General features: G+C 35.9%; 1 protein-coding gene across 4 annotated transcripts in view; it reads right to left on the bottom strand.

Annotated features, from left to right (window-relative positions):
- Positions 1-13874, bottom strand: part of NIPA2 (NIPA magnesium transporter 2) — a 52684-nt gene that overhangs the window by 10843 nt on the left and 27967 nt on the right. For all 4 annotated transcript variants that reach the window (XM_081290561.1, XM_081290562.1, XM_081290560.1 and 1 more), the window contains 2 exons: positions 1923-2154; positions 602-658 (listed from right to left, as the gene is read on the bottom strand). In XM_081290561.1, coding sequence (XP_081146687.1) covers positions 602-658; positions 1923-2061 — 196 coding nt within the window. In that variant the 5' untranslated portion in view covers positions 2062-2154. The remainder of the gene's footprint in view (positions 1-601; positions 659-1922; positions 2155-13874) is intronic.

The raw sequence follows: 13874 nt of genomic DNA, 5'->3' as shown, positions 1-13874 counted from the left end.
TACTGTTACATCTCCAGCACCCAGAAAAATGTCCGACATACAGGAGACAATCAATTACTAATTGTTATATAATCAAGACTCAGTGTTAAGAACAATTTTTCTCTACAAACCTTTTTAAAGATAGTCAACAAATAAGCACGGACAGTCTTATCAAATAAAAATGCCTCCTTTTTAATTTGGAATAAGAACCAATGAAGGCAGAACTGAAAATTAGATTTTCTTATGAATTTTCACTTTTAAAATTACCTTCTTTTTTTCCAGTGCTGGGGAATCTAACCCACGGCCTTGAGAAGACTAGGCAAGTGCTCTATGACTAAACTATACCCCCCGCCGCAAAATTATCTTCTTAAATTTAGCAGAATTAAAAAAAAATGTACAGGGGTATCAAACATGTTCTAATCAGATGAGTAAAAAAAGGTCTTAATATGCAAATTAAATAAACTATTACCTGCTGAATAACTTTTACAGACATATATTTTGAATTTTATTCATTAAAACAAGATTTAAATTTTAAAATTTGCTAGTAAAAACACTGTAATAGTATGTGCAAATATTTTAACACATAGTTATAACATTTTCTTGAAATGTTCTCTATACGTACTTGACAGTAGTCCAGCCCACCACAACCATTCTTTAAGATATGCATGGCCACCTTGACCTGTGAATGAAGAAATATTTTACTTCTTTGGAAGATGATCACACTCTTTTTTAAATTTTTTTTAAAGTTGTCAATGGACCTTTATTTTAGTTATTCATACGCAGTGCTGAGAATCGAACCCAGTGCCTCACACATGCTAGGCGAGCACTCTACCACTGCACCACCATCCCAGCCCCAATGATCACACTCTTAAATAAACTATGACAACTATAATAATAAACAGACTTGTTATAACACACTAAATAAAATATTTTACTAATAATTGAATGGAGATCAGTAGATTAGAGCAAAGGGATCGGGGGAAGGAGGTGGAAGGAAAAGAGAAAGATAATAAGATTGATAAAATTACGTTATACATATATATGAATATGGCATGATGAATCCCACTATTACACATAATTATAATATACCAATAAAGACATAATATAAAAGCAAAAGCATTCAATGAAAAAAAATGGGGTGAGGGTGTAGCTCAGTATTTGTCAAGCATGTGTAAGACCATGGAATAATCCCCAGCACCACAAAACAAAATCTCATTTCTCCACTATAAGTACTTTAAATAAATTATCTGCAGCTCCACTTAGCAGGAGACTCTAGTCCTTCCTATAAAGACTAAGAACTGATCATAGTATGGGGCTGCCCAGATGCACTTACTGCTTTATCCTTGGCTTTACTCTTCACCAAACTAACAATGTCAGAACACAATCCATACTTAAGCCAAGGTGAATGAATCCTTTATAAACATATTCTTTATGGATAATGAAAGTGTGTGCCTTAGGATCAAGGATGAGGGACTGGGAAACAAACAGTAGATGTTACTATTTTTTACTTTGCCCAAGATGGCACAGGAAAGAGAGAAAGTAATAATTTTTACTGCCAAAGCATGTCTACTCATGAGGTCCAAAGAGGTCTAGAAGTAGAGATAGAATGATGGGCTACCCCAGCTTTCACTAAGACTCTGGTTCTATTCATGAATCCTATTTCTTGCTCTGTATTCAAAAATTTAATAAAAGTCTGGGTGCTAATTTGGCATTGGTCCCTCTTCCCTTTGCTAACAACAGAAAGTGTGGGAAGTTAACTGATTTGACATCTTTCTGTTTTCTTATTACAAAATTGATATTTAATTGTCTATAATCATTCAGAAGTCTGAAACAGTTGAAAGGTTTGACTCTATTCATGAAAGAATATGTGTTCTTCCACAGTCAAAAAACCTGAGTATGTAAGTACACTAAAGTCATTTCAAATCATATATGGTGCAACATACCTGCTCTCATGGATCCTTTTCTGGCAAGTCGCAGAAGGCCTTTTTTTTTCAAAATGAAACTCCCTCCTATGAAAATGCTGGAGGTCATAGCCAATCCCAAACCAATATAGAAATCATATTTTCCACGCCCTGGGCTCATTTCGTTTGTCACTTAAGAAGCTCCTGTGAATCACATTGATTACAGAACAGAGAAACTGCTGGCACTGAAGGCAGGGGGATGCAGTCTTCACATCTAAACAATACAAAATGAAATGAGATGTCCACAGAATGATCATGACAGTTCACAATTTAAATTTACTTAATTTCTCTTCTCAAAAAGGAAGATAGTTTTATTACTGTTATAGATTAAAAAAATTTAATTTAATACCAATCTAATAATTGCTTCTTCCAACTATGGCCAAAAATTGGATTGTGACATAAAACCAAGTTTTAATTGACTTTATAAACTCTCATTCTATATTTTTATAAGAAAATGTTTCTCATCATAGCTAACCTACAGCAACAAAACTCTCCTAATGAGGAAAAAAAATTCTACAGAATAAAACTCAGACATAACCATACACAAATCTAGCTTATTAGTATATTTATCAATTTCACAAATGTGTCCTTATTGAATAATTTATATGGAGAAATTCCAATTTTTCCCATGTATATATTTTCTTCTTAGTAATATATGTGGATATAAACATGATAATTTATTTATTTAACCTATCTGAGGATATGCTCAGAGAAGACCAAGTTCATATTATTTGTTAGCAGAGAATGACAATTCCAATAAAAATGTATACTTGTATACAAGGTTTGGTAGTATTGAATTTTAGAGAACATGACCATGTTACCAGAAGCTCAATCTACAAGATCTGATGGGAAGTACAGGCTACACAATTTTTTCCACATGAGCCAACTTATGAATTCTGCTGACTAAATTAAAGTGTCCAAAGCAAAGAAAACACACCACTTAGCAACAAGGTCTGTGACTGGTTATAACTGCAAGTCTATCTTTCTAGCATATTTTGGGATTTTTTAATCCCACAATTTAACTACTGAGTCCCAAAACCAATCTGCAGTTCAGTCAGGATCCTTACTAACAAGCCATAATTTTCCATCCTTCAAGTTATGACATTCTGGCCTTTAATCAAAACAACTTAATTTCCAAACCCACTTATCCCTCAATTACTTTCTCTGTTCACTTAAACAGTGAACATTAGACTTACACTGTATGTGCTAACTGTTATGCTAAGCACTGTGGATAAAATAGTGATATCTTCTTGTGGCAGGGAATGTTGCTTAGTGAAAGTGCTTGCCTACTATGTGTGAGTCCCTGACTTTGATCTCCAGAACACATATCCAAAGATAGCTTTTAAATAGCTTTTAGTCTTCAATAGGGAAACAGACAAGAGGCAATTAAGTAAGGAATACTAAATTAATAACAAATACTATCAAACTGAGTTGATATCACTCTAAGATATCATTGTAACACCACTGTTTTGATTTGCCAGTTGAAGTTCACTGATTCTTGTACACATCAATGAGTATATTTTTCCTCACCCCACTGACCTGAGACTTTACCAAGCCTCATCATTGCAAGGCAAGTTTCAATGGCAGAATGCCAGTTTTTTGGTTTTGGGGTTTTTTTTTTTTTTAGTACCAGGAATTGAACTCAGGGGCATTCGACCACTGCGCCACATCTCCAGCCCTATTTTGTATTTTATGTAGAGACATTTTATTTAGAGTTGCTTAACACCTTGCCATTGCTGAGGCCGGCTTTGAACTCACGATTCTCCTGTCTCAGCCTCCTGAGCTGCTGGGATTACAGGTGTGTGCCACCATGCCTGGCTTAGAGTGCCAGTTTTGAGTACAGACTTAAAGTGGTCCCTCATACTTCTGCTTGCTCATTTGTACACTGCCATTATCACATCAACATTCCCCAGGGAGACCACTAATCACAATTGAGGGAAACTCACTGAACAGAATATCCTAGGTGACTCAGACCTGTGAGCCTGAACAAGTTCTCATTCCTTTATGCTACTGAAATGGCTAATTTATACACAAACAGGCTTCTGCAGTAAGTATAAAAATTTACATCATGCTTTTTGAAAAACAAAAACTTGTCTCAGAACACAGGGATCACAGGGGGATGGGGATGTAGCTCATCAGCAGAGCACTTCCCTAGTATGTGAGAGGACCTGGGTTCAATCCCAAGCCCTGCAAAAGAAAACAGAGATCACAGTTAAAGCTGGGGGTTCACTTTATTATTCTTTCTACTTTTGTATATGTCTAAACACTTCCACATATAAGTTTTTAAACATATCCTTCAGTGCTTAAGAGCTATAGGGACCCCAAGACAGAAACCACTAACAAGTTGCCAAAACAAGGCTGCCCCACAATCTAGGACAAGATAATACTGAAATATGGAAAGAAGAAACTCCAATCAGACAGGTGCTGAGTTTTCTAAGTATCAGTCACATAATGTATAACTTATGGCTATTTGAAGTCCTTTCAAAATTAATCTTTCTCACAAGGGATTTGGACAAATATCCCTAGTCCTCCTTGTGCTGCTTTTAAGGCAAGATGAATCTAGGACAAAATCATAAGTAGGGAATTTGAAGACTCCATCCTGCCTCTAGATGGGTCTGTAACCTTAGATGAGTCAAACCTTAACAGATGTGTAGAAGAAAGAAGTTGAACAATCTAAGGCATCACCCTCTTTATGTGTCACATGGTCATCTCAAGCTACCACTTAACCTTAATGCTAGTTAGGAGATCCCTGCTGACAGTAACAATTAGTTACTGAGATAGAAATATAAGGACAGAGGATGTAGGGGAAAACTTGAGAACAAGGTGAGAACAAATGATTAGGGACAATCATTTCTATGCAATATAAGGTCATTACAAAAAATAATAAAGTGTGTGCTTACACAGTTTAACTCCTGTGTTCATGAGCTAGTCTCCCTTGGCAGACTGTAAGTTCTTGGGCTCCTGCACATTACTCACCTTTTAAGCCTGTGTGTCTCTGTTTCAAAATAGGTCTTAATATGTTTTCTAGGTAAATATAGATGAATGGAATGATTTATAATTGGCCCTAAAAAGTAAAGCTGCCTATTTTGAAGTGGCCACTAATACAAAGAAAACCACTGCATCATTTAGATAAGCATCCTAAAATGTAAACAATGCTTTAGAGCCTACAAATTTGAAAACTGTAAAAAAAATAAATAAATTATCAAAGTCAGCCAGGAAGTAATAGTTCTAGATACAAGTGAAAGTGAAAAGATAATGGTCATAATGTCTGGGGAAATCATAGTTAAAAAACCTAGCCACCCAAACACATCAACCCTCTTGGCAGGCACATCCGTCTAATGAGCATAGGTTACCTAACTTTAATTAACATCCCTGAAGATTATCTGATGTAGGGGCTGGGAGTGTAGCTCAGTGGTAGAAAGCTTGTTTAGCATGTGAGAGGCCCTTGGTTCAGCTCCAAACACCAACAACAAAAAAATCATCTGATGTATAAATCATCATTCTCCTTTAACCATCACCTTCATGAAGCAATGCTCTTTTTAAAATTATTATTATGCAAGTTCTACTGAGAAGTGACTACTTCACAGTTGTGTTTCTCACTATAGTTTTTTAAAGTTCTGTGGCTCACAAGTCACATTTCTGAAGGTCTAAACAGAACAAATCAAACATATAGTCTGAATATTCCAGAATCAATAAAATGGAACTTTGTTATCTGCAAAGATGATATCCAGAAATAATTCAGTTCTATTTTATAGTCCTTATCTCCAAGTAACAACAGCCTTACAAATCCAAATTTGGACTTTACTAACATGAACCTGACCTTATTTTTTTTTTACCTGCTGTACTGGGAATTGAATACACAGGAGCTTTATCACGGAGCTACATACCCAGCCCTTTTTATTTCTTTTTTTTTTTTATAATTTATTTGTTTCTATAATACTAAGAAATGAATCTAGCCAAGCGCTCTATCGCTGAGCTATATCCCCAGCCCTCACCCAGCTCTTTTTGACCAGGGTATTGCTAGATTGCCTAGGCTGGCTTTGAACTTGTGATACTCCTGACCTTCCTGCCTCAGCCTCCTAAATACCTGGGACTACAGGTGTATGCCACCATGCCCAGATAAACCTGACTTTTAAATGCCAAATATACAACTATTTTTGTAATATTTACTAAAAATGTTAACTTTTATTGAATGCAAGCTATATACATGTGGTATAAAGGTCTACAATTAAGACCAATATTATGTGCTGACCCAATATCTGGTAAAACTAGAAAAACTTTCAATGGCCTCACTACAAATTTCCCTCCCCACTCTGCTCCTATTAATAAGATCGTGAAGCCAAACAACTCTCATTTTCATGGCACCCAGGCACTGTCCTACTCATCCCATGTAGTGGGTTTCACTGCCCTGGCAGTCTAAGGAATTATCAAAGTAAGCAATTACATCCAATTCAGGAACCAAAAAGTACTCATTATCACAAAGATTGCCTCCCACAGCTCTTGGTTCTTCATTCTGTTGTGAACAACTCCCATGAGTTTTTTTTTTTTTTTTTAGTTGTATTTGGACACCATACCTTTATTTTATTTATTCATTTTTATGTGGTACTGAGGATCGAATCCAGTGCCTCATCCATGCTAGGTGAGCACTTTAGCACTGAGCCACAACTCCTCCCATAATTTTGTATGGTGTATAGTGTATTTCTCCCCAGGGCAGGAGGACATGTGACTAAGAAACTGCTGTTCATCTCATGTGCCCAGTGTCAGTGTTGTGGGGAGAGAATCCCTTCCCAACCTACAAAGTGAAGAGGTGATTAAAAAATAATGCATATAATAAAATCCTACTCATTTTATCCTAAGGTCAATGCAAGTTAATTGTTCCTAACTTTACCATGGCTTATATATGAATTTTATCCACAATATTTAACCAAGTTTCATAATGCTATTTCAAATATATTCTTCTCTTTCCATTTTTTAAAAAATATTTTTCTTAGTTGTAGGTGGACACAATACTTTTATTTTATTTATTTATTTATTTTTATGTGGTGCTGAGGATTGGACCCAGTGCCCCATATGTACGAGGCAAGTGCTCTGCCACTGAGCCACAATCTCAGCCCTTCTCTTTCCTTTTTATCTTTATCTGTGGACTAGGAAAATTTCAAACACATAAAGCAGAAACCCTTTAAGGACCAGGTGTGTTGGGGCTGGGGATGTGGCTCAAGTGGTAGCGCACTCACCTGGCATGCGTGCGGCCCGGGTTCAATCCTCAGCACCACATACAAACAAAGATGTTGTGTCCACCGAAAACAAAAAAAAAATAAATATTAAAAAAATTCTCTCTCTCTAGTAGGGCTTTAGAGAATCCTCATAGCCGACTGCCTCTCTCCGGCCCACTTCATTTCCCAACACAGAATCTGATGTCCATCACATGGGGGTCACCACTGTCTACAAACACCAGAACTCTATATATACTCCATTTCCATGACAGGCCATGGCTCCCTCCTCCTCCCCTGCCTGGCTTTTTACTAAGAACAGGCCAAACTTCAAGCTGTGCTACAGTCTCCTCCAACACCTCTAGCTCACAGGCATTTTTCTCCTTTCCACTTACTTTACTTACAGTTAGTTTCATCAAATTTACCTTACCTATCTCATTTACTCAACCATCAAAGATGGTTACCTACCTCATTTACTCAACCATCAAAGATGTACTGAGTACATACAATATTCTAGCAACAGGAGCATAGCAGTGAATAAAACAGATAATAAATTTTATCTTAATGGAATTTACCTTCTGTTGGAGGTAGGATGGAACAAATAAAATAAATAAGGACACCGGAAAGTGGCAAATGTGATAGTGAAAAATAAAGCATAGATTAAGGGCACTGGGGAGTTGCAGGAGGAGGAGGAGGCCTTCTGGAGAAGGCGTTGAGTGAAGACTTAAGGTCATTGTAGTTGACCCTGAGTGAGCAAAGTTAGGTATTAGATATCAGAGCAGAGGCTATATAAAAATCCAAAAGATATCGAACAGATCTGTAATCCACTTATTTTACCAAATCACAACTTATTTTTACAGAACTTCATACAAACTGTTCTCGTTAAAGTTAATTTACATAAAACCAATACAATTAGATATACCAAAATTTTTAAGGCTGAGCATGCTATAGTCTGAAAGATGTTCTTAGTTCTTCAATACAAAAAAGTCTTTTTTCCTTGGCTTGTTAAATAAGGGCTTAAAAATGTGTGTGTATATATGCATATACACATATATGTATACACACACATATACACATTTATTTATTTATTTATTTTAGCCAGGCATGATGGCATACACCTGCAATCCCAGTTACTTGGGAGGTTAAGGCAGGTCACAAGTTCAAGGCCAGCATGGGCAATTTAGTGAGACCCTGTCTCAAAATAAAAAGGAGGGAGAGCACTATGGATGTAGTTCAGTTATAGAGTACTTGCCTAGCATGTGTGAGGCCCTGGATTTGATCCCCAATAGTTTAAAAAAAAAAAAAACTTTAATAAATTTTATTGGATATATTTGAGGTTTACAATATGTTATGGAATACACTGAGATAATAAAATGGTTACCATAATTAAGCAAATTAACATGTGGGAAAATGTAATATTTAAATCATATGTTTTAAGTATGAGTGAATCATTTTTTACAACAGAAATATACTGAAAACAAATGAAATTTATTATTATTATTTCTCCCTAACAATAATGGCTATCACTCACTTCCTAATATCTTCCTAGGCTCTGTTCTAATAATTTACATATATCATTTCCCTTCTACACAATAATTGGAAGAAGGGTTTCATTATCCTCCACCTTACAGCTGAAGAAATCCAATATCTCAAAGATATGATCACATGCAGAGGACTACACAGAAATAGTGGATGACTCTACTTTTACACCTGGATGCCTGTATTATCTTAAAACTTTTGAGTTCTTACTCTTTACTTCTGCTTGGTTTTCATGGCTATCTAAAATTAGCTTTAATTTTTCCAAACCTCTCATTTGGTTAATTATTTTAAAATCCATACTTACAAATGCTCCAGAACCTCTTTGAAAAAATAAATAAAATTGATAAATCCTTAGCCTAATTAACCGAAGAGGGAAAAAAAAGAACCCAAATTATTAAAATTCGTAATGAGAAAGTAAATATCACCACAGACACTAATAAAATACTAAGGATAATCAGAAACTATTCTGAAAATTTATATTCCACTAAATTAGAAAAGCTTAAAGACATCAACAAATTTCTAGAGACACATGACTTACCCAAATTAAACCAGGAGGGCATAGAAAATTTAAACCTATCAATTTCAACTCATGAAATTGAAGATGCCATCAAAAGCCTACCAACAAAGAAAAGCGCAGGGCCTGATGGATTCTCGGCAGAGTTCTATAAGACCTTCAAAGAACTAACACCAATCTTCCTCAGATTATTCCACAAAACAGAAAAAGAGGGAACCCTTCCAAACTCATTCTATGAAGCTAGTAGCACCCTGATCCCCAAACCAGACAAAGACACATGAAGGAAAGAAAACTCCAGAAAAATATCCCTATGAACATATATGTAAAAATTCTTAATAAAATTCTGGTAATTTGCATACAAAAACACATTAAAAATGTAGTGCACCATGAGTAAATGGGTTTCACCCCACGGACACAAGTTTGGTTCAACATACGGAAATCAATAAATGTGATTCACCATATCAATAAACTTAAAAACAAGAATCACATTATCTTAATAGATACAGAAAAGCATTTGACAAAATATAGCATCCATCTGTATTCAAAACACTAGAAACACTAGGGATAGTAGAAACATACCTCAACATTGTAAAAGCCATATATATGTTAAATCCAAGGCCAACATCATTCTAAATGGAGAAAAACTAAAGCATTCCCTCTAAAAACTGGAACAACACAGGGATGCTCTTTCAGCTCATCTATTCAACATACCCTTGAAACTCTATCCAGAGCAATTAGGCAAAAGAAAATTGCAGGGATACAATTAGGAAAAGAGAAGCTTAAACTGTCCCTATATGCTAGTAACATGATCCTATATTTAGAAGGCCAAAAAAACTCCACCAGCAGGATATAAAATTAACACCCATAAATCAATTACATTCTATATAACAGTGATAAGTCAGCTAAAAGAAATTAGGAAAACTATCCCATTCACAACAGCCTCAAAAAAATAAAATAAAATATTTGGGATTCAATCTAACAAAAGAGGTGAAAGACCTCTACAATGAAAACTACAGAACACTAAAGAGAGAAACTAAAAAAGACCTCAGAAGATGGAAAGATCTCCCATGTTCTTGGATAGGCAGAATTAATAGTCAAAATGGCCATACTACCAAAAGCACTATACAGACTTAATACAATTCTTATTAAAATTCCAATGATGTTCTTCACAGAAATAGAAAAAGCAGTCATGAAATTCATTTTGAAAAACAGGAGGCCCAGAATAGCCAAAGCAATCTTTTTTTAAATAAATACACACACAAACACACACACACACACACACACACACACACACATATTCAGTTGTCGATGGACCTTTATTTTATTCATTTATTCATATGTGGTGCTGAGAATCGAACCCATGCCTCACACATGCTAGACAAGTGCTCTACCACTAAGCCACAACTCCAGCCCCCAAAGCAATCTTTAGCAAGAAAAGTGAAGCAGGAGGCATCACAACACCAAACCTTACACTATACTATAGAGCTACGGTAACAAAAACAGCATGGTTTGGCACCAACACAAGCATAAAGACCAATGGAACAGAAGACACAGACAAACCCACATATCTAATACTGGACAAAGGCACCAAAAATATACACTGGAGAATAGATACCCTCTTCAACAAATGGTGCTGGGAAAACTGGAAATCCATATGTAGCAGAATGAAATTTAATCCCATCTCTCACCCTGTACAAAATTTGACTCAAAGTTGATTACAGACCTAGGCTTTCCCTTCAGTAGATAAATGGATAAAGAAAATGTGGTATATATACACAATAGAATATTATTCAACATTAAAAGAGAATAAAATCACGGCACTTGCAGGTAAATAAATGGAGCTGGAGAATATAATGCTAAGTGAAATTAGCCAATCCCAAAAAACCAAATGCCGAATGATTTCTTGAATTTAAGGATGCTGGGGGCGGGGGCGGGGGGGATGATGGGGAGGATCAAATGAAAAGGGGAAGGAGGGGAAGGGAGGGGCATAGGGGTAGGAAAGCCCGTAGAATGTGATGGTCATCATTACCCTAAGTACATGTATGAAGACACAAAGGATGTGACTCTACTTTGTGTATAACCAGAGATATGAAAAATTGTGCTCTATATGTGTAATATGAATTGTAATACATTCTGTTGTCATATATAACAAATTAAAATTAATTAAATAAATAAATAAAATTGTTTTTTGATAGACCCAACCTGATCTTTTATTAAAATTGGGAGCCATCTTGCCACAAAGCCATGAAAAGATAATTTCGGCTTTACTATAAATTACTGCAAATTCTGAACCTGCTTGGAATGCCTGCCTGTGTCTTGAACTCACCCATGCCTGGCTCTCTGACCAGATAGCAGCCCTCTCTGAAACTTTAGTGACACCTCTTAAATATTGGCCTTCCCTGGCCATCCTCTCTGAGGCTCTAACGGTCCTCATAAATTCTGATGTTGGGGCCAGCAAAAAAAAAAATGTGTAAACTACCATTAGTGTGATGCTTGTCAGAGTTCTGTTATCTGTAACACCCCTTTTGTGTAACTTTCTGGGCTATAAAGCTGGGCTGTAGGAAAGGTGGGGGGCTGTCTTGTTCCCGCCGTTTTGGGAGGGAGAGGCAGCCCAGCCGGTCGAAATAATAAGCTTGCTTTAATTTGATTTTAATTGGAGTCAGTGGTCTTTTCTTGTGTCCTGGTCTAACATTTTCCCCACCAAAAAAAAAAAAAAAAAAAGACCTAGACATCGACCAGAAACCCTCTGCCTACTAAAAGAAAATATAGGCACAACACTCCAACACGTCCCCTTAGGAACCAATTTCCTCAACAAGACTCCTAAAGTACAAGAAGTAAAATCAAAAATCAATAAATGGGATGGTATCAAACTAAAAGCTTGTTCACAACAAAGGAAATAATAAAAGCATGAAGAGAGTGCCTACAGAATGGCAGAAAAATCTTTGTCACCTACACCCTCAGATAAGGCATTAATTTCCAGTATATACAAAGAACTCAAAAAGCTTAACACCAAAACAACAACAACAACAAAAAAAAAAAACAGATGACCCAATCAATAAATGAATGGGCAAAGGAACTAAACAGACACTTCTCAAAAGATACACAAATGGGCAACAGATACATGAAAAAATGTTCCAACATCTCTAGCAATTAAAGAAATGCAAATTAAAACTACACTGAGATTTTACCTCACTCCAGCCAGAACAGTAATTATCAAGAATACAAGAGGGCTGGGGTTGTGGCTCAGCGGCAGAGCACTCGCCTAGCATGCATGAGGCACATAAAGTAAAATAAAGACATTGTGTCCACCTGTAACTAAAAAATAAATAAATATTTTAAAAAAAAAGAATACAAAAAACAGGGGTCTGGGGCTGCGTCTCAGTGGTAGAGTGCTTGCCTACCATGTGTGAGGCACTGGGTTCGATCCTCAGCACCACATAAAAATAAACAAATAAAATAAAGGCATTCTGTCCATCTACAACTACAAAAAAAAAAAAAAAAAAAAAAGAAGAAGAAAAAGAATACAAGAAACTATAAATGTTGGCAAGGAAGTGGGGAAAAGGGTACACTCATACATTGCTGGTGGGACTGCAAATTGGTACAACCATCCTGGAAAGCACTATGGAGATTCCTCAGAAAATTAGGAATGGATCCACCATCTGACCCGGTTATACTATTTCTTGGTGTATATTCAAAGGAGTTAAGTAGTCAAAATCAGTATACCATAGTGACACAGTCACATCAATGTTTACTGCAGCTTAATTCAAAAAAACTAAACTATGAAACCAACTGAGGTGCCCTTCAACAGCTGAATGGATAAAGAAAATGTGGTGTATATACACAATGGAATATTACTCAGCCATAAAGAAGAATGAGTGTGACATTTGCCAGTGAATGGATGGATCTGAAGATATATATTATGCTAAGTGAAATAGGCCAATTTCCAAAAAAAAAAAAAAAAAAAACAAAGGTGGAATGTTCTCTCTGATATGTGGATGCTAATACACAAGAAGGGAGGTGGGGAATAATAGAAGTTCAGTGGATTAGACAAAGGGGAAGAAAAGGGAGGGGGATAAGATTAGGAAAGACAGTGGAATGAATCTGACATAATTTTCCTATGTACACGTACAAATATATCACAGTGAAACTCCACATCATGTACAACCACAAGATTGGGATCCTGATTAGAATAAGCTATATTCCATGTTTGTAAAATATGTCAAAACTGACTCTACTGTCATGTATAACTAAAAAGAACAAATTAAAAAAAAAAAAAAAAACCCAGAACCTAAATCTCCAACCCTAATTTAGCAACATTAGTCATAAGTTAAACTTTTAACTTACATGTAAGTTTAATATGGTCTCTCTTTTGAAAACCAGGGATGATTTATTCATTCTCATTTTCTTGTAAATACTACCCTTTATTTCCATTTAAAGTTTTTAACTTTACTGTTCCAGCCTGAAAAGAAGAAAATACAGAAGTAGGCAAAAGGACTGTTACCACTTTTCAAATTTTAATACTAGCCACTATACTCATTTTACTCAGCAACTAACATCAAACCTATTCAAACAAACATAAGAGAGTGCTTTGACAGTTTACTGAAACAAAAGATCCTAATTGAGCACATAATGTGTAACACTTTCTAGAACCCGGAAATCAAGCTGTAACAC

The sequence above is a fragment of the Spermophilus citellus genome (genome assembly GCF_964194105.1).
Source record: "Spermophilus citellus genome assembly, chromosome: 4".
Lineage (NCBI taxonomy): Eukaryota > Metazoa > Chordata > Mammalia > Rodentia > Sciuridae > Spermophilus > Spermophilus citellus.
The sequence above is the reverse complement of the archived record's forward strand: the minus strand, read 5'-3'. Positions and strand labels throughout refer to the sequence as shown.